Source organism: Sapajus apella, unplaced genomic scaffold (assembly GCF_009761245.1).
Source record: "Sapajus apella isolate SASKATOON/1434 unplaced genomic scaffold, GSC_monkey_1.0 scaffold567, whole genome shotgun sequence".
In the NCBI taxonomy this organism is placed as follows: Eukaryota; Metazoa; Chordata; class Mammalia; order Primates; family Cebidae; genus Sapajus; species Sapajus apella.
The window spans coordinates 1-24,786 of record NW_022437493.1 but is presented as its reverse complement, the minus strand read 5'-3'; the positions used below and the strand labels follow the sequence as shown (position 1 = coordinate 24,786).

Sequence of the window (24,786 nt, the reverse complement as noted above, 5' to 3'; positions counted from 1 at the left end):
TCCTGAACATGACTCAAGGTACAACAGGAGCCCAGCGTGTTCCCACTGAGGAGCCCAAGAGCAGTATGAGGCTCACGTGCTGAGAAGCTTTGGGAGGGAGCCGGGAGCACCAGCACTTGGGGTTCCCTGAATGTCCCCAGAGCCCCAGGGAGAGGGGACGTCTTGGGAGCCACACTGCTGGCCTCAGGAGGCCCAGGGCCAGGCAGGAGCTGCAGGGCCCACCTGGCCTGGGAATGAGGGGACACCAGGGCCAGGCAGGGAATTTCACCCCAACAGCCAGGGCTGGGCCAGGGCACCGGGCTGCACAGAGGAAGGGCACACAGACAGGATGTGGGTTTTTAATTCTTTTTATTGAAGAAAAGAAAAGGAGAGAAAAAATAGATTCCCCCCTGCTTCTTCCTGGAGGGGGCTCAGTCCTGCCCCTGGGGGCCTCGAGGGTGGGAGAGCTGTGCTCTCCACCTGGTCTAGGAGGGGCCTGGGGCCCCGGAAGGGGTGGGGGGCTGGCTGCTTCCCAAGGGATGGGGGTGTTTAAAAAACGGTGCCAGGCCGGCCGGGCCAAGCAGGCTGGTCCTCCGCAGCAGGAGCTCAGGCGGGCATCCTGGGACGCTGGCTGCACCGGGCCTGTCCATGGCCCACAGCTGCCTGCCCACCTGCCCGCTGGGCCTCGCCCGAGGAGGGCAGAGTCCGAGGCACCTTTGGCCTCCGATGCCCTGTGCCCGCTGGCCGGGCCGCCTCCTGTCCTGTATCTGGCTCTGGTCCCAGCACTGCGGGCCCTGTGCCTGGCCGCTGTCCGAGCGCCCTGAGGCCGGGGCGCGGGCCTGGCCCGCCGCCCGCGAGCGTGTCTGTGCCCGTCTGCGGCAGGCGCGGGCGGAGCGGCATCCCTCCATGCCCAGTGTGTGGCCGCCGCCCACCCGCTCAGACCTCAGTCTGGAGGTCGATGATGTCCTGGCCCACCAGCGGGATCGTGGCGCCTGACCGCTCCCACTCCACGCTGCGAAGCTCCAGGGGTGAGGGCTGCAGAGGCTCCAGCTCCTTCTTCACCCACGTGGGCGTCCCGTGGGCTTTCCGGAGACTCTCCCAGGGCCGCTTGTTGGGTGTCTGCTGCTTTTCTGGCTGCTGGGTGGCCCGGTGGTGCAGGAGGGACGAGGCCCGGAGGGAGAGCCAGGAGCAGGCAGACACGAATCAGTGAGGAAGGGACGGGAGGCAGGGGACAGGGGACAGGGGACGGGGAGGCTGGCAGGGGAAGGGCCCAGAATAGAGCGGGGCGGTGGCAGATGCAGACTTTCCCCAGCCTTGGCAGAGGCTGCAACCCCCACGATTGGGTCAGGCTAAGGGATCCCTGCCAGGAGGTCAGCCTGGAGGCACCACCCCAATCCGGACCCACGGCCTCAGGAGCAGGCTTGTGACCGCTCAGCTCCAGGATGGCCACGGCCTCCAGACTCCAGCAGGGCAGGGTCAGGCCAGCCCTCAGGGACAGCCAAAGGAATGAATGAATGAATGGTGAGAGAGAGGATGAGTGGGCGGAGCCAGGGAAGAAGGGAGACAGTGGCCTGGCCTCAGGGCTCTCCCCGCCCTGCCCCCTGGCCCTCCAGACCTTGCTCTCTGGGCCCAGAACCTCCTTGTCCTTCTCCACCACGTGCTGCAGCTTCCGGTTCAGGTCCTGGAACATGTCCTGGTGCCGCTTCCGGGTGTGCATGATCTTCTGCAGGGGCCTGGGCAGTGAGTCCTGGGCCAGGAGGAGGCCACAGCCCCCACCACCCCCACCCCTGGCTCCCGGGGAGCCTCTGGCCATGGGGGGGGCTCAGAGCACGTCCAGCCCCAAGTGTCTGGGGAGGGGACACCGGGACTCACCTCAAAGTCCAGCTCCGCATAGCGCGACTTCCGCCGCTGCAGGGAGAAGGAGTTCGTGACCATTCCCTGAGGGTCCCTAAAATCTCCTGACAAGTTCATGCCTCTCCCTCCCTGAGACTGAGGGCACCAGGGACCCGCTCATCCCACGCCTGCCTTCAGGGGCCAGGCCGGACCTGGGGGACATGCCTGGGGGTGCAGTGGGTGCCCGCTGCTTCCCATGTAGGCTGCCCCTTCCGTGGAGACACTGAGGACCCAGGTGGGAAGTAAGGACAGAGGGCGGGGCTGCCAGGGCCACAGAGCAAGTCTGCAGCCCCGGCCCCAATGGCAGTGATGGGCTGGAGGGCGTGTCCCAGGCCACTCCCTTCCTGCATCAGTCTGAGGTCTCTGAGAGTCAGGTGAACCGGCAGAAGCCCAGGCCCTCCCACTTTCCCAGCTCAGATGGGCTGCCTGCCCCCAGGGCCATCCCCCACCCGAGGCAGCTCCCTCAGCCATGCGCTTGGCGTCAGGGGGCAGCACCAGGGCTGGGCTGGGGTGTGCAGCTCGCCTGCCCGGGAGACACTCCCCAGGGTCAAGGAGACCAGAACTCGGGGCTACATGGCTGGGTCCCCTGACAGAGAACTCAGGGGCTCAGGGCAGCATCGCCAGGGACCAGGAGCCAGGTGGTGGGAGCGTATCGTGTGGGAGGGCTGCCTCTGAAACCACATCCCGCAGGTCGAGGGAGCCCGGCTCAGTGGCAGGCTCCAGGCAGACCCAGGCAGGGCATGAGGCCAGCTTGTCCCGGGCTGGATTAGTGATTGTGCTAGGTGCAGGCCCCGCTCCGTAGGTCCAGACTGTGGGTCCCCAAGCCCCTTTGAAATGGGGTGAGACCACCCTGCCAGGCCTAGAGTGGGGGCCACATAACACAAGCTCAGCATTTGTGCTACAATCTCACGGTCACGGGGCCCAGCAGGGTTGGGGGTGGGGGTGCCACTGGGAGGTGGAGCCTGGCACAGCCCAGCCCACTGATGGCCTGGGGTCCCACCCAGCAAGGGCAGCCTGGCTGCTGCAGCCGGTCCTCGCTGGGTGGCGTGCGGCCCACCCCTGCCCCCCTCACCTCCAGCGAGCTCACGGACAAGGTGGTGACATTCTCGTTCTTGGTGCTGGGACCTGCACTGGGTCCCGGATGGGCCGCGGGCTCCCCGGGCTCCCCCAGGCTGGGGGGTGTCGGCTCCAGACTTGGTGGCGGGGGCAGGGGCTGTTGGGGAGGCGGGGGTGGAGGCGGTGGGGGTGGCGGGGGCTGGGTGGTGGGGGCCTCGGGGGGCCCGCTGCCGGGGGGCTGGCGTGAGGGTGGGCTTCGGGCAGGGAGGCTGGCGTCAGGCGCCGTGCTGAGGTGGATGAGGCGGGTCTGCGGCATCTGGTCGATGTGGATGCTGTACTTGGTCTCCTCCTTGGGCTTGGGCCGCAGCGTGGCCGTGGCCGTGGGCAGGATCACGTAGCTCGTGTCCAGAGCCTTCTCCTGGGCCCGGCTCAGCTCCGAGTCCAGCTTCTTGAAGATGTCCCCGTCACCGACGAAGGAGGACTTCGGCGCCTTGTCCCTCTTGAGGGTCAGCGAGTGGTTGGGGAAGTCGGGCAGGGGCCCGCCGGGGTAGCGGGGCGAGCCGTGGAGGTGCAGCTTGGACACGTTGGCCGGCAGGCTGTTGAAGTTGGTGGGCGGTCCCTTGGCGTGGGCCAGCTTCAGCTTCTCCTCCTCTGGCAAGGACGGCCGCTTCAGTGTGCCCGTGATGGTGGCTGTGCGGCAGGCCGCGATGTCCTTGTTGAGCACTGCAGGCGCCGCGGGGAGACAGGTGTGGGGGTGAGGACGGTGGGGGATGGTCCCGGCGGGAGAGGGGCCCCAGTCTGACCTGTGAGGCCACCACCTCCTTGGGGACCCCAGCCAGGTCCCATTGGTTCCTGATCTGAGGGCAGGTGCCACCTACCCGTACGTGGCGCTATGGTCCCTAGGGTTCCTACGTCCTCAGATGAGGCTGCCAGGCAGGGTGGCCCTCTCTGCCGGCCCCCAAGAAGACAAATGGTTGTCACCCACACACTGCCCTCCCCAGCACTGAAAAGAGCAGGCGAGGGCGGCCTCCAGCCCAGAAGCACAGGGACACGGCAGAACGGTCTGTTCTTGTGACAGCCCAGCCAGCCCTGCAGTGCTCCCAACACCCACGGCCCTGAGCCTGGTGCGATCAGGGGCTGAGTGGGGGTCCCAGCGGTACTAAGTGCAGCTGTGAGGCCCTGGCCTCCCTCACAACCCTTCCTGCATCGCTGCCTCAGGGCCACGGGCGTTTGCCTGCCCCCCACTCTGTCCTGGGGGCCTCCTGGTCCCCTCCTGGTCCCTGGAGAGACCCCACACCCAGACACCTCTTGCTTCTATCTCTGCTCAACTGCAGCGGCCCAGCCACCCGGATCTCCAGTTTGCCCCCCGACCTCCTGCCAGTGAATCTGGCCCACACTTGCTGGCGGAGAGCCCCAAGGTGACCCCGGCCCAGCCGCCTGCCCTCTACCAGAGGGGTGCCTGCCCTCCATACCCCTTCTCTCTCCAAGCCCCAGTCTCCAAACATCCAGCCCCCGGGGCCCTTCCTGGGAAGTCTGGCCTGCCCCTGTGCCCTGCCCCGTGCAGGCTGGCAGATGGGTGCCCCTCACCACTAGCAGCCCTGGGTGCCTGTGTTCACCAGCTGCTCCCTTTAGCCACCTCACCAGCCACACAGGCCCTAGGGTCACCCATGTCCCCTGAGCTGCCTAGCCAGGGGTCACTCACTCTGCCAAACACATCCCTCCCGTTCCCCTCAGAGCCCATCAGGTCACGCTCCTGGGGCTGTCCTGTCTGCCACCTCTGACAGCAACACCCTGTGCCCACCTTCAGCCCCACCCCTCCCCTCGTCCCCACCCAAGAGCAGCCCTTCATCCACCCCACCAGCTCCCACGCCCCACCCAGAGGGCCCTGGCGTTCTCAGGACGCATGCCCCCAAGGCCACCCCACCCCACACACACCCCGAGGCTCCAACCTCCCTCGCACCTCCCGCTTTGCTCCCCACACGGCAGAACGAGTGCCCCGCAGGTGAGGAATCTGCACGCCGCCCTCCCATGTGCCCAGCTTGGGGCAGAATAAAAGCCAAGCTCCCCCCAGGCCCAGGCCCCGCACTGGCGCCCCGTGCACTCTCCCTCTCCAAGGAAGCTCCTGGGCGCTCAGCACCAGCTGCTCATGGTGCATCCACGAGCTGCACGCAATCCAGAAGGTGCCGCAGCCAAAGTATGAATGAGAAGGAGTCAGGGGCCCAGAGAGGCCCACACACACCAAAGCCACTAAGGTCCCAAGCACTGGGGTCACCTCTATGGGAGGTCGTGGGGCTGGATACAGGAAATCTCAAGGGGGCAGAAGGCACTTTTTGTCCAGCTCCCATTCAGCCCAGCCCTGATGTCACCTCCTCCGGGAAGCCCTCCAGGGGCCCAAATGGCAGCAGCACACACTCCCCATCTGGGGCTGTCCCAGCTCCTCTGCCAGGGCTGTCTCTAGAGAAGGTGCTCCTCAAATATCTAAATGACCAGAGGGAGCACGGTCCACTGGCCTCTCCACAGCCCCGAAAGCCACCGCCTGGCACTGCCTCAGGACCTGGTTCACTCAACAGTGACAGGGACAGAAATAGACCCTTGCAGTCTGATGCTTGGGGCTGGGTGGTGGAGCTTCCGTTATTGAGCAGTCATCCTCTTTTTGCACTTGGTTCCAGGAACCTCAGCACTGGCCTCGGGCTCCATGGCGGGTCCTTCTCCCTGCCTTCCTCTTGCTGCCCACTGTCCCCCTAGCTTGAAAGCTCCACCCACTTCTGCCCCTGCTGGGACTGGCAATGAGGAAATGAAGGTGGCACAGAACACATGTGCTGGAGGGGGGCAGGCAGGAGGGGGGGCGGGCAGAAGGTGGGTGGGGGAGGGACAGTAAAGGTGGGGCTGTGCTCCTCGCTGGGGCCAGGACGGAGGGAGAAAAGATGCCAGGTGGGCAGGCGAGGCAGCCAGGGGCTTCACGGGCACCTGAACAGGGGAGTCCTGGAGGCTTCTGATCGTGCTCCACGGACCCTCCTTTGGCCTCGGGGAGTAGGTGGGGTGAGAGGGACAGGGGCCAAGGTCGCTGCCCCAGCTGGATCGCCTGGGCAGGTCCCCTGCGTCCCAGTGGGCCTGACAGTAAGGCTGGGTGTGGGTGGGAGTGGCAGGGGTGGACCGGATGGGTGATATGGGTGATGCAGAAACAGAGGCATGGCGTGGGGACGTGCAGGGGGCCGGGCCGGCACTGTCCTCTCACCTGTCGGGCGCTCACCTGATCTACAGGCCAGGTCCACGTCCTTCTCAAAGTCGGTCTGTAGGACAGAGACAGCAGGACCCGGTGAGCGCCTCCCTCGGAGCGGGGGTGTGTGCGCGTGCGCAGAGCACCCAGGAGGGCCACGGTGGAACCCCACCCACACCCACAGCCCAGGGCCCGTGTGGGTGACTGTGCCTCCGTACGCACTTGCCTGTGTACGTGCGTTTGTATCTCTGGGTGGATGTGTATGAGAGTCAGGATGCGCGTGTGTTTACAGATACGTCTCTGTGTAAGTGGGTAAATTTGTGTCCCTGTGTTTACGTGTGGATTCGTGTTTGTGTTTGTAAAAGTGACAGAATGCGTCTGAGTGTTCTGTGCACGTGTGTTTCTGTGCGTAGCTCTGTTTGTGTGACACACACGTGTGCTCTCTCCCAGGCATCCGGGGAGCCGCTGACCTACTGCCTCCTCTGGCAGGTCCCTTCCCTGAGGCCTCAGGAACGGCCTTGGGCCTGGGGCACCAGAACTCTCCCCGCTGGTCCCCGCATCCCTCAAAGGGGGCCCCATGCCAGGGCCTGCCGAGGGAGAGGCAGTCTGGTGTGACTGAACATGGAATTCGGGGCCAAGGCTGGCAGCACCTACCACCCTCGAGCAGCCACACCAGGCTGGCACCTGGGGAGGCAGGAATGGGTGGCCCAGGCCTGCCTCAGGGAGCTCAGGACCTGCCCAGGCCTGGGGCTGTCCTTCTCCAGGGGCCCTGGGGCTCCAGAGGACAGGCCAGCCCTTCCCTGAAAACCTGGAGGTTCCTTCCCCACACCTGCAGGAGCCGGGATGGCTGAAGACAACAAAATCTTCCCTCTGGGGTCAGAGGCCAGGCCAGGAGAAACACCGGGGAGGGGGAAGCCGTGTCCCAAAGTGACAAGGTAGTCGCTGGCGGACACCAGCTCCCTGCCCGATGGAGACACTGCGGCACAGAGCAGTGAGGGGCCTGCCTGGATGTCACCCAAGAGCCAAGGTGGCCGTCTCTCACCGAAGGACCGCACCCTCACCCGGGGCGGGACATGCCTTCTGCCCAGCCCCTGCCTGTGAGCCTCGAGAGTGCCGTTAGGTGGCCGGGCATCCCGAGGACCCAACTCTGCGCCAGCCGTGCGGAGTTCACCGGGACTCGGCCTGGGCCCAAACGGGTGGCCCAATGGGGCAAGGGTCAGGGAGGACTCCCTGGAGGGGACGTGTGGGAGTGCTCAGGGTGGAGGCAGGTGTGCAGGACTCAGGGGCAGGGGCAAGACCAGCACAGCTGCAGGTCCAGCTCAGGACCAGGCCAGGGCTCGGATACTGTCCCGAGGCCTGGAGGGTGGACGGGGGGCCTGGCTCTACCCCCTGTGCCAGCCCCGGGTGCTGAGGCGGGCGGGGATGGCAGCAGAGCTGGAGACTAGAAGCAGCCCACCCTGGCCTGGCTGAGCCCCAGGGCAGGGAGGCAGAAGAAGGAACTGAGGCTGAGGTGTGGAGGTGGAGGTTCCACGAGGGGCTGTGGAGGGTCTTACACAGGAGCCTGCCCCTCGGGCCGCCCTCCCAGGGCCTGTGCATATCCTGGGAACTCTGTGCTGCAGAGGACAGGCCATAGGCACATGCGGCAGGGCAGGGGGCAGGGGCGGGGAGGCGGTGTGTGCAGAGCACAGGGCTGAGGACATCAGGATGGGCGGGAGGAGGGCAGGGAGCCCAGAGAGAGGGTAGGCAGGATGACCCGTGGCCACAAGGAAGGGAAGGCTCATCACCCCTGCAGGGGCTGAGACCCCGGCAGCACCTGTGAACACCAGGGAGGCAGCAGGTGGGGACACGCAGGGTGTGAGCAGGGGATGGACAGGCTGAGTAGGACCCCCAGGTGGCAGCTGAGCAGGACAGCCCTGGGTGGGGGACAGAAGGCAATGAGGGTGGGCCTGGGACGTGTAAGGATGAGGCACCTAGAGACGAGGACTGGGACGCTCAGAGGTGATGTCCCACCAGACGGGCACTGCTGCCAGCAGGGCTGTGTGTGGGGTGGATGCCAGCCTCCACTGAGACCCTCAAACTCATCAGCTCAGCTCTTCCCACCTGGAAACCCTAGACCAGGGGTTCCACTTGGCGAGCCTCAGTTTCCCCAACTGCACACTGGGTTCAGAGCTCTTCCCAACAGGGCTGCTGGGGCCTAGGGGAGCTTGGGGCACAGTAAGGTTCTGGAGGCATGGGGTGGGGGGGGTACAAGGTGGGTGGGGCAGCCTGAGTCCCCAGGCCCCGAGTCCTACCATGAGCTGGGCGTGGCCGTTCTGGAAGGAGCCCCCCGAGTCCCCGTTGCCCTCCTCCTGCCGGTCAACCACACGGCATTTCACAGCATCCTGGACCTGGGGAGGGAGAGCCGAGTACCTCAGTGGCAGCCACGCCCCACCCTGCACGCCCCCACCCTGCGCCAGCGCCAGATCAGATGAGCAGCATATGGAGGAGGAACGGGCGTCTTGGGAAAGGGCAGAGGCCCCTGGGCGGTGGTCTACGGGGTCATGACCCTCTGGGTGGAGAAGGGGAAACGAGACCCCGGGGAGGGAAGAGCCTGCCCCTCTCCTGTCTGAGATTCTCTCCACAGAGCTCCCAGCCCCTGAGAGCGGCTGCAGGCCCTGGGTCAGTCTGCCCGCAAGAACCTGCCCAGACCCGCAAGGGTGAAGATGTCCCGGGCCTGGCTGCGTCTCTGGCAGCCTCAACGCCGCTGCCTCCTCCGAGCAGGTGGAGAGCCTGGCCCTCGCTGCCCTGCCCTGGGAGTGTCCACCGGGGGCGTGGGGTGCTGTGCCAGGGACCCTGAGATCTGCCCCTCCCCGTAGTCACCCCACTGGGAGCGACACACTCCGTCAAGGGGGTTTCGCCTTCACGGGCACCCACTCTTCAGGGGGGACAGTGGTGACGATGTCAGTGGGCTCCGTAGGAGGGACTGTACGGGAAGACCTACTCAGCGGCCAGCACACAGCTTATGGACAGGGAGCTTCAAGGAGGTAATCATTCCAGAATGCCAGCTGTCTCTCCCCTGAGGCTGGCAGCCACCTGCTGGCTGCTCTGGGCAGTGCACTGACACTCCGCTGGTCACAGTAACTAAAGGGAATCCTTGGTGGGGGGTGGTGGTGGTGAAAGCACAAAGGCTTCCTGGAGGCGGTGTCCAAACAGAAGTTGGCAGAGGTGAAAAGAAGATAAGCTGGGGCTCCTGGCTTCCGGGCACCCACCCACCCACCCGCTCACCCACGGACCTGCAGCCCCGTTCCCTCACCCAGTGCTCTGCTTCATGCTGCTGGGGGCTGAGCACATCCAGCCCACCACCCTCTCACCAGGCAGATGGGGACCAAGGACCAGAAACAGCAAGAGAACCGTCTATGGCCACACAGCCAGTCAGAGGCAAGGCCAGGCCTGGAAGCCAGGGTCTCGGTGGCCTTTGACCTACAGACACCAGCTCAGGACTACAGGCCACCACGGCAGGTGTGCCTTCCTGCCATCCTCTCCTCACGGGCCTGCCCCACAAACGCCTGCTGAGCACCTACTGTGTGCCTGGTCCCGCAGGCGGGTAGGGAAGTGCTCTGTGGGTATGCAGAGGAGCTGGGGCTCCCCAAGGCCTTCCGGGACCCTCTCCAGGAATGCCCAAGCCAGTCTCAGCCCAGGAGGCCCCGGCTTCATAGCCAGACGAGGGACTGACCTGCCCACTTGCAGGAGTGTCCCAGGTCACAGGGCCGGCCAGGCTGCCTGGCATGGCCTCCACCCAGCCCCGCCTCCTCAGCATGCCCTGCAGCCCTGGCCACCACCCCTGAGGCTGAGGGCCTGGGTAGGGCTGGAGGCCCCTTGCTACCAGGCCCAGGCGGGAGCCCTTTCTGGGCAGGGACCTGAGGGTCCTGCAGCCCGGAGCCCACACACAGGGGCTGGGAGCTTGAGGGGGGCTTTGGGGAAGGCTGGCCCTGGTGTCCACTGTGCCCACCTGCAATGGGAGCACGCCGGGTCCCCTCTTTCCCCCACCCCATGTGCGACCACATCTGAGGCCCCAGCGCCGGCCTCTGCTCCAGGCAGCCCCGGCTCGGCCTCCCTAGAGCTCCTCCTCCCCGCTGCATCCTTTGCAGCTCCCGTGGCTGGTCAGTTGGCTGCTGGGGATTCGCTTAATTGTTTTAAAAATCTCTCGTTTCCGTCTTTTCTGTTTTGTGGCGTTGCTTTTGTTTTCCTCCTACTGAGCTTGGAGTTGCTCTGGTTTTCATTTCCATGAGGTTCTCTTTGTTTTGGGGATGTTCCTTTTTCATAGGCTGCTGCTGTTCTTTCACGGAAGCCAGGCGCTGGGGGCCAAGAGTGTGGCCTTCCAGAACCACCTGGGCTGAAGTCCCAGCCATGGCGAGGAGCTCCGTGATGAGCTCCCTGGAGCTGTCCTGTCTGTGGAACAGAGTGGACGGCGCCTGCTTTAGGGGCTGTCATGAGAATCATAACACTAGCCCATTGCTGGACAGGGCCCGGCCCACGTGGTGCTCACCAGGGTGAGCAGCCTCTCCCAGGTGAGGATAAGGAGGGGTTGGTGAGGTTTCTCCTCCCCGGGCTGCCTCGGTCCCCACGCTGCCTGGGGTTGGGCTGTTTTCCTGCCTGCCTGGTTGGGTTGAAGCTCCAACAGGAGCCCTGCTTTCCTCGTCAGGAGCTGCTGGGACATAAGTGTGGGGTGCTGCCTGACTGGGGATGGCAGGGTGGGAGCCATTTCACTGGCAGACGTGGGAACTCCAGCTCCTCCTCCTCCTGTCTTTCCTTGAGGTCAAATTGCCTCCAGAGGGGTGTTCGCCCCTCCCCGCAGAGCTGTGGGCCTGGGAGGCCTGGGCGGACACGTGACCCGGCTCAGCACACCTACTGTTCCCTGGTTCCAGGCGGAATCTCCATCTTCAGCTGCACCAGCTGCCCAAGGCCAGAGCCCCTCTGATCACTTTGCCCAGAGAGTGAGGCCCAGGCCGGGGAGGCCAAGCAGGGCGGCCTCATCAGTCCAGGATGGGATGGAAATCGCCACGTAGGGCCTGGAACACCAGGCCTCCCATGCCTGAGCCTCCTGCAGCAGCCGGAGATCCCGGATAGGGGCGGGTCCCGCTCCTGCCACCCTCTGCCTGGCTCCCTGCTGTCAGCTTCCCTCGTGTTCTTCGTCCTTGGGAACCCTGTGGTTTTCAACAGTCCTCTGCCGTCTCTCCAGGAGCGGGAGGTGGCTGCCTGCTCCTGGGTATCCGCCCTCCTGGCGCCGATGTGGAAGCGGGCATCCCAGTCCACTGAGGTCGCTGTGCATACTTCCCCCATCCCAGCCTCCACGAGATCATCCCCATCCGGCCACCAGCCAGGTGGTAGCTGGGATGTGGTTTGGTGAAAACCTTCCAGTGACACCTTCTGGAAAGGTCCAGAAAATGCCGGAAGCAGGAGTCTCCACTGCCCTGGAAGCTATCTTCTTCAGCTGCCAGCTCCCTCGATCCTGTAGGTCCCTTGAGGATGGGAGCCCCTCATGCCTGTGTCCCCCATGCTGCCAGGACTGAGTGGACGCAGGGCGTCCTCCGGAAGGTGCTGCACCGCCGGGCCGCTCCCAGCGAGTGGGATGGACACGCGCACCTGCAGGCCCTCTCTGTGACCACGGCAGCCCGCAAACGTGCTGGGGCCGTTCACGCTGCACCTCCCCACAGTCTCCCTGCCGAGGCCCTCGGGGAAGGAGGCGGCCGCTCCACAGCCCCAGGACCCCACGGAGGGCCCCGCAGGAGCCCGGCCCACGGAGCACGGAGGCCACCCACCCACCTCTCTGCGGAGGATGCAGTGCACCATGACGATGACGAAGCCCTCCAGCGAGTCGAAGACGGCGAAGAGGATCTGGAAGAGGGCGGAGCGGCGGTCGGTGACGGCGAGCACGGCCGACATCCAGGTCAGCGCCAGCAGCGGCAACACCACGCAGGAGCTCCACAGGGAGGCCCTGGGGATGGAGGGCGTCAGCGCTGCCGCCCCATCCTGCCCCCCGGGACACCCTGTCCCAAACCTGCATCTCCAGGCCTTAGTGGGGGCCACCCAGCCCCAAGTCCCCATCTCTGTCTCTGGGGGCCAGGGACAAGCAGCATGTCCTCTCTGGGGTGAGTCCCCCACCGCCCAGGCTGCGTCTGTGCCCTCTCTCCTCCCCAGGGCTCCCCCTCCTGTCCCACCCTCTGCCCCTCCTCTCTCTTGAGCCCTTCCGCCAGGCTGAGGAGGATTACAGTCGACACTGAGGTCCCAGCACCCCTCCCCAAGCCCAAGGGCTCTGAGGGGACCCAGGGACCCAGGGGGAAGGTCTGAGAGCTCTTTGGGGAAGACCCAGGTTCCTGACAGTCTAGGAGGTGATGGGGGAGGGGAGATAGGCTGGAAGGGGCGGGTTGTCTGGTGTGGGGTGGGGCAAGGAGGACGCCCTGGTCCAGGACCCTCAGATAGCCACTGGCCCCAGGCAAGGTCTCCAGCCCTGAAGGGCAGAGCAAGATGGCCATGGTGGGGAGGGGAAGGTGAAGCGCAGAACTCAGAAACCTGAAGGGAGAGAGAAGCTTGGGGGAATGGGGTAGAGGACAGACGGACGGACAAGGCCAGCAGGGGAGGATCAAAGAGACAGAGACAGACGGCAACAGACAGGCCGACGGGCGCTTCCTCCTCTTCCAGGTCCAGCTCCGCCCTGCCTCCTGAGCCCCAGCAGGCACCTGCCTGTGGACCCGTCCTGCTGCCTCTGCCCCAGTGCCGCCCCCTTTCCCAGGGGGTCCTCTAGGAGCCCCACCGCAGGCCTCACCCTGCCCCTGGGAGCAGTGAAGGCCTGGGCCCCTCCACACACCCCCGCACTGGGTTCCACGTGTGGCCTCTGAGCCTGTGCTCTCGTCCTCACAGGGGGACACTAAACTGCTTCCCGGGGCTGCGGGACACAGACAGAGCCAGCAGGGCCGGGCAGTGGTGAGGGCTTGGGAGGTGAGTCCTGTGCCTGCCCACAGGGACCCCACGCCCACAGGACTCTCATCAGCACCAGTGGGGGCTGCGCCAGCTTCCTTTCTCCTCCCATCCTGCACAGGCTCATCACGAAGGCAAGGGAGCTGGGGGCCCAGGCGTGGGGTCGGAATGCCAGGCAGGAGCTGGCGTGCCAGGGCTGGCAGGAGACATGCTAGAAGAACCTGAAGTCCACCAGGGCAAGGACCCCCAAAACCGCACGCTGTGCTCCTCAGTCCTCTCCAGCGTGGCTCAGCCACCAATGCTGCCCCCAGCCCTACCTCGGGGCACTTGTGCAGGGCCCAACCCCCAAGGGACACCTCTGTCCTCATCTCCCGGGACATCTCAGCAGGCACAGCCAGCCATGCCCACCTCTTGGACTCTCCTCCACGCAGCCCTCATCCCAGGCCTGGGCCTGCTTTTCTCCAGCGATGCCATCCAGGGGTGATCTGCCTGGCCCCGGCCTCAGGCGTTACCACCTAGCCATGGCTGAGACACGGGCAGGCCCAGAGCCTGGAGCAGCACCGGGACGGAGGCTCCGCACAGCCCGTGCCTCCCAGCTGACAGGGAACGGTGGCCCTGGCCACGCACCACTCCTCCTGCTCTTGCACATAGGATGGGCGCTAACAGCGTCACAGGACTCCCTCTTCCTGTACAACACGAATCTACTAGAGGCCCCCAACCCCCCTCGCCCTCCCTGGCCCTGGAGAGCCTGCCCGATCCCCACCCCACGCGCCTGGGAACTTAGGTGGCCGAGAGGCCTCCCTTTCCCACGAAGGTGCCGCTCCCTCCCGGTCCAGGCTGCAGCAGCAGGCAGGACCCCCAGCTGTCGCTCACTGATGTGTCCCTACACCTGGCACAGAGCCTGTGACCGCCATCGATGTTCACATAGCCAAGGAATGGCTCTGACACAGAGCAGGAGCCCTCGGCTTGGGCCTCAGTTTCCCCCATGGCGGTAAGCTGGAGGGTCTCTCCTCCCTTCCAAGGCAGGTTTTCTTTGAGCAGGGACCCCGGACTCCTATCCTCACCCGAGTTCTGAGGGTGGAGGTGCAGGCCCGGCCCTCCCTCCCCATGGAGACGTACTGCCCGCCTCAGTCACCACTGCTGCTGCCCAAAAGGGCACTGGGTCTCCAGGCCTGACATTTACAGCCCGATCTGCTGCGGCTGGCAGGTGGCCCAGGGCCTGGGGACCAGTCCATGACTCCCACAACGCGGCTGCCTCTGCGGCTGGGAAATACTGCTGCAGGGAGCCGTGGGAAGGAACCAGAACGCCCGGGAGCCGCTGGGGGGAGGCCGGGGAGCGCCCAGCTGCAGGCGCCTGCTCCCGCCTGGAGACGCAGATGCCCAGTGGTGGGGGGAGAGGCTGAGTGACTCCCCAGGCAACATCCTCTGGCCCCCACTTCTCCCTGATGGAACGAGATGGGGCATATCCCACAGCCCCCGTCCCACGCCTGGGGTGGCACTCCCCATCCCTGCTGTTGAGATAAAGAAAGGGCAATGCTAGCACCAAGGAACTGGCACTTCCAGGGGCCTGGCAGGACAGTGTGGATGCTGCCCCTGCTCCGGGCTCACCCCGCCCACCCAGGCTCGCCTTGCCCCCACCGGCATCTCACAGCGCCAGGGTCCAGAGCCCTTTCTCCCACGGCTCCTAAAACTCTGGGCCCCTAGTTCCTGGCTCAGGGAACAAAGCAGAAGGGGATGGGGTTCAAGTCTGGGGATACAGCCCTCACCCTGGACTGAGGGACGCAGGGTACGGACAAGATGACCCCTCAGGCTGGGAACTCTAGGCCAACAGGCCCCACCCACCCGAGCCCACAGCGCCCTGCCCTACACACAGTCCCTGAGGCTGCCCCTGACCCTGAACCTGTCCTTCGCTGTTCCCTTGGCCCTGGCTGCCTCTTGCTCTCAGGAACACATGCATACACAGACACACACACTCACCTATAAACACACTCCCACATACACAATGCTCACATGCTCACACACACACACGCACACGCCTGGTCACGTATACACACTCATACATACACACACACATTCACACTTACAAAATACCAAATCGAACTCACACACAAATGCACACTCACACATACACCAAGTTCCACTCATACATGCATACACGCACACACACCAGGGTGCACTCACACACACATGTACACTCATGTACAAACACCAAATTCACATGCACACACCAGGGTGCACTCACACACATGTACTCTCGTACACACACCAAATTCACACACACACATACACCAGGGTGCACTCACACACATGCACACACACACCAGGCTGCACTCACACACACATGTACGCTCATGTACATGCACCAAATTCACACACATACACCAGGGTGCACTCTCACACATGCACAAACACACCAGGCTGCACTCACACACACATGCACACACACACCAGGGTACACTCACACACACATGCACACACACACACCAGGCTGCACTCACACGCACACTCATACACAGGTTGCACTCACACACATGTACGCTTGCACACAGGCACCATCCAGGCATGTTCTCACACATGCACACACACTTGCACACTGGCATCAGAGGCGGCATCAGCAGCAGAGGACTCCACACTTGGCGCACTTCAGGGCGTGCCCAAGGGGGTGCTGGGTGGCTGGATGCAAGTGACACTAAAAAAAAGGAAAGCAAGTGCTCTCACGTGGGCACACACACATACACACTTGGCCACGCTCTCTCCCACACAAATGTACACTCACAGACATATACGCACACTCATACGCACACACCTGGTTATACACATGCACAATCATGCTTTTACACCCCTGGTCATGCTCTCTCCCACACGGGTTGACATTCATGTACTCACATATGGACACACACACCTGGTTACACTTGCATGCATACATGCACACACACCCAGTGGCACACATGCACACTCACACATGCTTGCACAGCCTTGATCCTGCTCTTTCCCACACGGATGCACACTCATGGACACACACACCTGGTTACACTCGTGCAAACATGCACACAGTGAGTGGCACGCATGCACGCACACACACACATCTGGCTATGCTCTCCCATGCGTGCTCACGTGCACTCACAGGCTCATGCACTCACAGGGAGGGAGGCTTCCCATCAGGCAGGCCAGGGCCAGTCTCCTCACCCCACCACAGAGCTGTGGGGGTGCCTAGGGCGCAGACCCCTGCCCAGGCATCAGTGGTCCGGGGCTCCATGCCAGCAGCACCAAGGGTGGTGGTGGGGGTTCCGATCCGGAACCAACAAACCGCAGCTTGCCGCCCGCCACACACTCGGGGCCTGGAGGGACAGGACTGACCACGCTCCTTTCCAACTGCAGCCCGGCCACAGCTGCACTCTGCCCGCACCCAGGCCCGGCCCCACGCCCTGCACCCGCCGTGCCCTGTGCCACCAGGCCTACAGCGGGCCTGCGGGGAGGACGGAAGGAGGAGCTGGGGGCAGTGGGGGGGACGGGAGTGGCCTAGAAACCCAGAGTGGACGGCAGAAAAGGAAGAAATGAAAGATAAACATAAAACAAACAAAAGGTGACTGAGAGAGCGCAGAGCCCCAAGGGTGGGCCCAGGAGGGAGGTGGCAGCGGAGGCACTAACATGGCGTTACTGGTGGCGTCGGAGGTGGCGTCGGCAGCAGAGAGGACTCCACACTCGGCACACTTGAGGGCACGCCCGAGGGGGTGCCGGGGCGGCTGACTGCAAGTGAAGTTACGGCTGAAACGAAAGCAGGCGCTCTGCGCTGGGAGCCCAGGCGGGAGGGGCGGGGCGGCAGCAGGAGGAGCCAGCCACTCCGGAGCCCAGCCCGGCCCCACAGGGATGGTCCTGGGGCTCTCAGCTGCCTCGCAAACTCAGGCCTGGGGTGTGGGCACTGTGGCGGCAGAGCCATGGGCTGCACGTGGCAGGCGTGGGGGAAGGCAGCACCGGGTCCCTGCGCTGTGCTCAGCTGAGAGTGGACTCTGCCTCCATCTGCACAAAGCGGCAAACTACCCAAAGGAAGGTCACTGTGCCTTCCTCACCCCTTCCTGTGTGTCTTCAAGGGAGCTGGCCTGGCAGGGACCTCGTGCAGGTCCTCGTGGCATGTGTATGCCCACATGTGTGCCCATGTGTGTGGGTGCATGCACACAGACCAGTGTACTTGCTGCCCCTCCACCCCCACCCCAGCCCCTCCCTGTGTGGGCAGCAAAACCTACACGGCAGCACAGGCAAGCCCGGGAGTGCTCCTGGGCATGTGTACCTAACGCAGCAGGCCTGCTGCACACACAGGCAATGGGGACAGAGTGCGGGCTGCCTGGGCTTGGCTCTAGCGTGTGCCCAAGCCCACCTCCACCAGGGACTCACCCTCCCTAAACCTCCATTTGCTCAGCGGTAAGAACCACAGAACCTGCCACAGTGCTATTTCAAGAAGCACACAAAACATCTGCACCGAGTCAGTACGAGATCAAGGCTGCATGGTAAAAATGGTCAGGTTGAGGCAGGCAGTCTGCCGTGCTTACACCCCAAGTACAGCCCTGGGGACCTCTTCTGAGTGTGACCACCGTCTCCGGAGCAGTGTGGGACAGGTGGGGCACGGTTGCAGAGAAGGCTGCTCCAGCCTCCACTTCCCAGGCCCGGGGACAAAGTGTCAGGACTCCCATCCTGAATGACAGACCCCAGGGCCACCACGTGCACTCGGCATTGAAGGCCAGCTCGGCTGCTTCCGAACCAGGACCAGAACCCACAGGCACCCAACGGGAAGGCTTCCTGAAGCTTCTTTCACTGAGGACAGCAAGAGGAGCCAGGAAGAGACAGGAACAGAGAGAGAGAGACAGAGAGACCGAGCATCCAAGCAAGACTGGCACAGAGGGGAGGGGCCACGCAGACACCAGCTGGGGCTGGACAACAGAGCAGCAGGCAGAGGTGAGGAGTGGGGGCCGGAGGGGGCGGGAGGACAGAGGGGCTTGTCCACCCTAGTCAGCTCCCCACGCTCTGCAGCTTCCCCTCTGTGCCCAGGGCCCTGACCCTGACAGGTGGGCGCAGCCACACATCCCCAGCGCCTCCGCCCTGCTCCCATGCCCTGCCCAGTGGCTGTGCTGAGAGCAGTCCCTGAGCTTGGACTCCCCGGAGGGAGGATCATGCGCTCCACCTTTTGCCTGAACTGTCCTCCCCACGATGGAGGTCCCACAAGGACAGGGAGTCCCTGCATGGAGAGGCGACATCCTCCCGCCAGCCACACAGCAAGGCTTGTGGCGGGGGCGCGGGAGCCCAGAGACCCCAGTGCCAGCCTTGCGGGCGTCCTCCCGACGCCCTGAAAGCCCGGCAGAGGCGGTGTCCCTGCACAATCAGTTTCACAGCTTCTGAGGACTTTACGGGGCCCAGCCTGCCCCAGGTCAGAGGGAGACGCTGTGGCACAGTGGGGTGCAGGGGCTGGCGGAGCCTGAGGGGCCTCTGCACTCGGCACCTCCGTTTCCCCACTGCTCTGGGATCCCTGGCCCTGCAGTCTGATTGGGTGTGGAGCGTGCTCCAACCCCCGGGAGCCCGGGGCTGGGTGGACTCTGGGTCTTGTGCTCCGGGGGGGTGAGAAGCCGCGTGGCCCCGGTCCTACCCTGCCCGCTCCTTCAGCTTCTTGTCCGTGATGCCATCTTTGGACACCAGCTTGTTGAACACCAGGATCCCAATGACCATGTTCACCTGCGGGGAAGAGAAAGGTGGGAGTGTGGGGCGGGGCCGCCACGGGCCGCGGGCTGACCTTGGCTGGACCAACACTGGCTACGCCGACCACGACCCCTACCCCGCCTGGGGTCACCTCCGGTGCCTCCATCATAGGAACGCCAGCACCCAATGGGCATCAGGTGACCTCCAGTCCCGCTGCCACTGTGCAGAGCCCTCCCGCGTGTCACCACACCGTCGGCCCTCCGCTCTGGTCCTTGCATCCCTTCCTCCAGGGAGCTCCCCACCCACAAGGACTGGAATCCCTTGCCAGCCTGCAGCTGGAACTAAGGAACACCCCTAATCCTGGCTCTCCCGGGGCCACATGCCTCCTGCCTCTCTGCTCTGGGCAGGCCGCCTCCTCTCCCTAGACTTCCTTCCCGATCTCCGCCTCCTATTCCCGTCAGACTAACTGCCCGCCCCGTAAGGGCCCTGGCCGGGCTCCTGCACCAGGGGACTCTTGCTGGGCTCCAGCATGAGTCTCCCATGCCTGCCGCTGTCCAGGTCCAGGCTGCCACTCAAGACAACAGCTGCTCCCGGAGCGCCTCCGGTAAGCCACCGGCCCTGAGCATCCTGGGTCTCCCCGTCTCCTGGCCCCCCTCTGCTGGGGGGAAGGAGGGTTCTCAGCTCATACTCCCCCACTGCCAGAGGGTCCCTGACCCTCCTCCTGCATTCCCGCTCTGTAGACAAGACCGCGCCGGGCAAGGCCTGACTTCCTCAGGCCCAGGTTCCAGCAGCTGGAGGCTGGAGAGCCCAGGACTCCAGGGACCCCACGTCCAGAGGACCAGGGGGGTGGACGGTGTTGCTCCCAGCCCAGGGCTCCCGACTGTACACCTAGCCTGCCTTCCACAATGGATGCAGAGTGGACGGACGCCCACAGCCCTGGCCAGCCTGATGGGCGGTGGCCTCTCTCCCGGGCAGCCTAGTTTTCTGATGTGGCTGGAGCAGAAAGAGAGGATGGGCGCCAGCAATGGGACACTGCGTGCGGCAGGCTCTGCCCAGACTGCACCACGTGGCCCCGAGAACAGGAGGGGCCACCGGGGTGCAGGTCCCACAGCCCTCAGGGTCAGCCACCTTCCCGACACATCCTGGGGAGAGAGGTATGGGTGTGGGGCTCCTGTCTCTGTCCCCTTTCCCCCAACCTCCATCCCCAGGTCCCTGGGGCACCGCCCTGCTGGCACTGAGCCCAGCCCTGGACAGGTACCGCACGCCTGCCCCTCCTGCCTCCCACCTGGAGGAAGGAGTAAAGGAGGTGGGATTCCACAGCCAGGATTGTGGAGAGGGGTCTGGGGCTGCCCAGGGATGGCGCCCACTGCCCCTCCAACCCTCACTAGGCTCTCTGCAGGGCTAGTGCCACCAGCCTGTGCCCAAGTCCCACTAGGAGGCGTGTGGTCCTGCAGAGACAGTCAAGCGGCAAGAGTGACTGGACATGGACGGCCCCTCCTGGGGCAAGACAGGAGGGCAGGGAGGGTGGGTGTGAGCCCTGGAGCTCTGCCGGAGTAGAGGGGCAGGGGCTGGCTGAGCAGGCTCACAGCTGGACCCAGTAGAGACCAGTGGCACCAGGCAGGTCCCTCAGGCTGCTGCAGCTCACCTGTGACTCGGGGACGGTGACCCTGCCTGACACTTGCCACAGTCTTGCCTTCCTCCACACGAAGGTGGGAGGAGAGCGGGAAGGAAAGTCCAAGGACCACACAAGGAAGGTCCTCACTGGCACCCCCAAGGGGGGAAAGAAGCCCCAGCCTCATGTCTGGTGCTCTGGGGCCAGACACCCACGACCCAGGTCCAGCCTGCAGCTCCCGGCTACCTGCATCCTCCATCCGTCCCCAGCTTCCTCCCATACCACTCACTCACCACACCTGTGTGGACCTCCTGGCAGGTACACAGCTGGTGCCCACTAATCAGGCTAGCTGAGACTCACAGGTGTGGAAGCTCACTATCCTGGTCCGGGCCCTGCACTGCATGCCGAGCGCAGGTCAGAGTAGGGCTGTGGGCACCCAGCCCCTCGTGATCAGGGCCCCCTTGAAGGGACAGCGGGTGCATGGCCCAGGGCAGGAGAGAGCACTGAGGCCCAGGAGGCAGGTGGGGGGCCCAGCTGGGGTCACGGGAGGGGGGCCCGGGCAGGTCAGTACCAGCACGACGGCGGCGGCCGGTCCCACGAAGGCATAGAGCAGTCCCCCCTCCAGGGAGAGCCAGCAGCTGGGGAGGAGACAGGCCGTCAGCGCCGCCCCGCGTGCAGAGGAGTGTGCAGAGGGGCGCTGCTGGCCTCCCAGGAGTAGGGGAGGTGAGCTGGGAAGCGACAGAAGGAAACTAGCACTCATCAAGCGCCTTCTGCAGGGGCACATCACACCCACTCGTTAGTCTTAGAAGCCTTGGGAGCCCCCAGGCAGCCGTTGTCACCCCCATTTTACAGATGGGGACCAGAGTGGGGGACCCACCTGCTTAGAGCCACACAGCAGGAGGACCAGGCTGGCGGGACAAAGGTCACCTGACTGTCCCTCCTTACCCTTCTCTTGGGGTCTTTGGCCGACCCTCCTTCCTGACGTGACGCTCAAATGCTGGGCTGGGTCCCGGGCCCACAGGCTCAGGGCCTGCAGCCTGAGCACCTGGTCCTGCGCTCACACATCTGCCCTGGGCCCTCCCTGCCACCCACCCAGGCAGCAGCCCCGCATTCCCCAGCTCTTGGGACACCACCCATGGCGCCCACAGAAATCGCAAACCCAGTAAAGACAGTTCCCTCTACCCTAAGCATCTACCCCATGTCGTGTGTCAAACAAACTCCTCTTCATCCTTCAGAACCCCACTTCTATGTCCCCATCCTCTCCTAATCACTCCTACTCCAGCAGGCTACGTATCTGCCTCTGTCGTCTCTGGAGACTGTGTTTGGATTTCCCTCTCAGCACTCGCCCCTGGGCCCTCAGCTCTGTCCACTCCCTACCGCCACTCTGATAGGGTAGTGCTCCAGGGCCCGCCACATCCTATCCCCCGGGGCTCCACAGTGAGCCAGGCGGGCTCTGACGCTCCCACTCAGCCGGCATCCATCACCTCCTCCTGCCTCTCACTCACCCCTCCCCTGCTTCCCTGCAGCCACTCCCTCCCCCCAAGCCTCGGTTCTCCTCCCCAACCCCAGTTCTTCTGCCCATCCCGAGCCCCAGACCCTCTCTCCCTACCTTGGCTCCACACTGCCTCTAGGATGACCCCAAACTTCCTGGCTTGGCACTTAAGGCCCCAAGGACCTGGCCCAGTGGACCCTTCAGAGCCCTGTGACGTCATCTGTGACATAAGCCCCCAACCCTGGCCTGCCGGCCACAAGCCTGCTGTGGGGGTGTGCCCAGAGCTCTTGCATCTCAAACAGCCCTCCCTCTCACCAGCACTGTGCAGAGGTGGGCTCCCCACTGAGCAGATGGGGAAACTGAGACTCAGAGTGGCTAATGGACCTGTCCAACTGACAGAGGAGGAGGTCCTGATGGCCCGATTTCCTTCAATGCTGCTGCCCACTGCTCGCTGCCAGGGAGAAGCTGGCTGACCAACGGGGAAGGGCTGCCCAAAGGGGCTCAGCCTCCAGCCCCTGGGGCCCCACCCTCCCTGAGCCTCTGTGAGATGGTCAGCACCACACAGAGGGAGGACACAGCTGGCCCTTGCCTTCCAGGGAGGCAGAAGGCTCTGGGGGTCCATGTGGCCATCCACCACACCCCCAATCCCCGACTCACTAGTTCATGGTGCTGTACCCTTTGGCCTTGGTGAATCCCACGGAAATGGCCACAACCAGCGCGGGGAGCCCTGGAGAAGGAGCAGAGACACAGCATTGACCCCACCCAAGCCCCAGCCAGACTCCACCTTCTCCCAGCCCTGCCTTGGAGGCTGGGGGCCAGGCGGGCACTTCTGAAGCCAACAGAGGATGGGGCTGAGCATGAGATGGGGCAGAAGGTGAACAAGGCAAGGGCCCTTGGAGCTGGGTGCCAGGCGGACCAATGAGCAGAGAACACACGGGGCGCCAGGCACATGTGACTCGCAGAAAAACCAGGAATCGTCTTTCTGTGAATGTATGTCCCAAGCAGTGCACTGGACGCACTTGTGCTAGAAACATTTTCATTATCTAGACATGAAAGGGGACTGGGTGTCCCACGCTTTATCTGGCAGCTCCATGGAGAAATGAGGGCCCAGAGGGAGAAGCCCACCCAAGCAGCCGCCGAGGCCCCAGGGGTCCACAGGGGACGGGGAGAGGAGGGGCTGCCAGGGCAGAACAAGCAGCAGGGCCAGGAGGCAGGATGCCCGCCTGGGAGGGTCAGGGAGGCCACCGCTCACCCCAGCCCAGACAGAGGAAGCGCTTTCGGATGAGGCGGTTCCGGAGGTGGCCCGTCACAGCCATGTAGGACTGCCAGGCCTCGGTGAGCACCCAGCAGAAGGAGGACAGGAAGAAGAAGTGCAGGAAGGCGGCCACCAGCGTGCACACCACCTGCGGGGGGCCAAGGGCAGGGCAGGCTGGGCAGGTGCTCCCTGGCTCCACGCCCGCGCCCACTGAGTGCCCATCTGCAGCTGGAAGCCCAGCACCCAGCACCCGAGCCAGGACCCGAACAGATCCCCAGGCAGAAAGCAATGCAGAGGTCCCTGCCCTGGTCCCTGTCCTGAGATGGGCTGTTGACCCTCTAAGCCCCCCCGGGACAAAGAGACCTTCCCTCCCCATCTTCCTCAGCACCATTCACAGCCACACCAAATGCTAAGCCAGGGGCCATCTCAAAAGTCCAGGTGCCTGCCCATGCCTTCAGGAGGGGCTGAGCCCCAGGCCCAGGGAGGGCAAGTCACACCCCAAGGACACCCAGCAAGTCACAGACAACCTCACCCACCCCGCAGCCCTGAGCTTTGCCGCAACACGTGCAGGCCCTGGGACCAGTCCTCCTCCGTCTCACTGCAGGCCTTCTGGCTTCATCCTCTCCCCTACGTTTAAAGGGTGGCCCCTTTCAGAAACAGAGGCCCCCACCCGAAGGCCACACCTGCCACATTTAGTGGGAAGGGGAGTCCGGGGAGGGCAGGCAGGAGCCCACCATGAGCTATCAGCTTCAAGGCTGGCAAGGGTGGGGGTAAGAGGGTGGACCGTGGGAGCCTCTGTCACCACAGTGTCACTTGTCTTTGGTGCCACTCCCTAGTCCTGAGGCAGCACGAGCTGAGGCCGTGTCCACTGCCCACAAGGGCCTGGGTGGGCTCATCCTGAAGGGTCAGCCCAGCAGAGATGCTGGGACACAAGCTGCCCTTCTCTGCCAGCTGACCAGCCTCCAACAGTCCCCTCCAGCCACAGCGGAGGGCGGGGCACTCCCTGCAGCTGGGGCAGCCTCCTCCTGCAACTCCTCCCACACCCTCTGCCTGCCTGAGTTTCCCAGGGATCCCACGGCCCAGGCCCCTCATAGGGTCCGTCCTCACTCCACCTGAGCGTCCTGGGAGTGCACGGCAGGACGCCAGGCTCCCTACCTTGTTGCGGGTCTGGGTCTGCCCAATGAGGATGAGGGCATTGGAGGAGATGATGGACAGGCAGAAGTTGATGAGGATGACAGACCGTTCCGAGCGGATGTACCTGTGGGAGAGTGTGAGGGCCCAGAGTCACCACCCAACAGAACCCCATCTGCACACGGACTGTTGTCCTGTGGCCTGCACCAAGGCCAGGGTCCCACCCCGCTTCCTGCAGTCATTGTCACCAACAGCACCACCACCAACATCACCACCATCGTCATACAATCATTGCCACCATCACTATTATGAATGCAACTGTCACCACCCTCACAATCACTGCCACCAACACTAACACCACCATCATCACACAACCATCACCACCACACCACCATCATCACAAAATCATTACCACCATCACCATTACCAACACAACCATCACCACATCACTATCACTACCATCACCACCACCACACCATCACCATCATTACCATCACCACACCACCATCATCACA

At 64.1% G+C, this 24,786-nt stretch overlaps 1 protein-coding gene across 1 annotated transcript; it reads right to left on the bottom strand.

Moving 5' to 3' along the window:
• Positions 1–329: 329 nt before the first annotated feature.
• Positions 330–24,422, bottom strand: LOC116546073 (adhesion G protein-coupled receptor B1; the record flags this gene model as incomplete). The annotated part of the gene is made up of 12 exons (XM_032272421.1): positions 330–1,113; positions 1,595–1,702; positions 1,852–1,887; positions 2,945–3,651; positions 6,179–6,218; positions 8,437–8,532; positions 11,948–12,119; positions 18,732–18,817; positions 20,965–21,031; positions 22,543–22,612; positions 23,138–23,288; positions 24,296–24,422. Coding segments are annotated over 12 exons (1,858 nt in total), but the record flags the coding sequence as incomplete, so codon positions are not given.
• Positions 24,423–24,786: the final 364 nt, after the last annotated feature.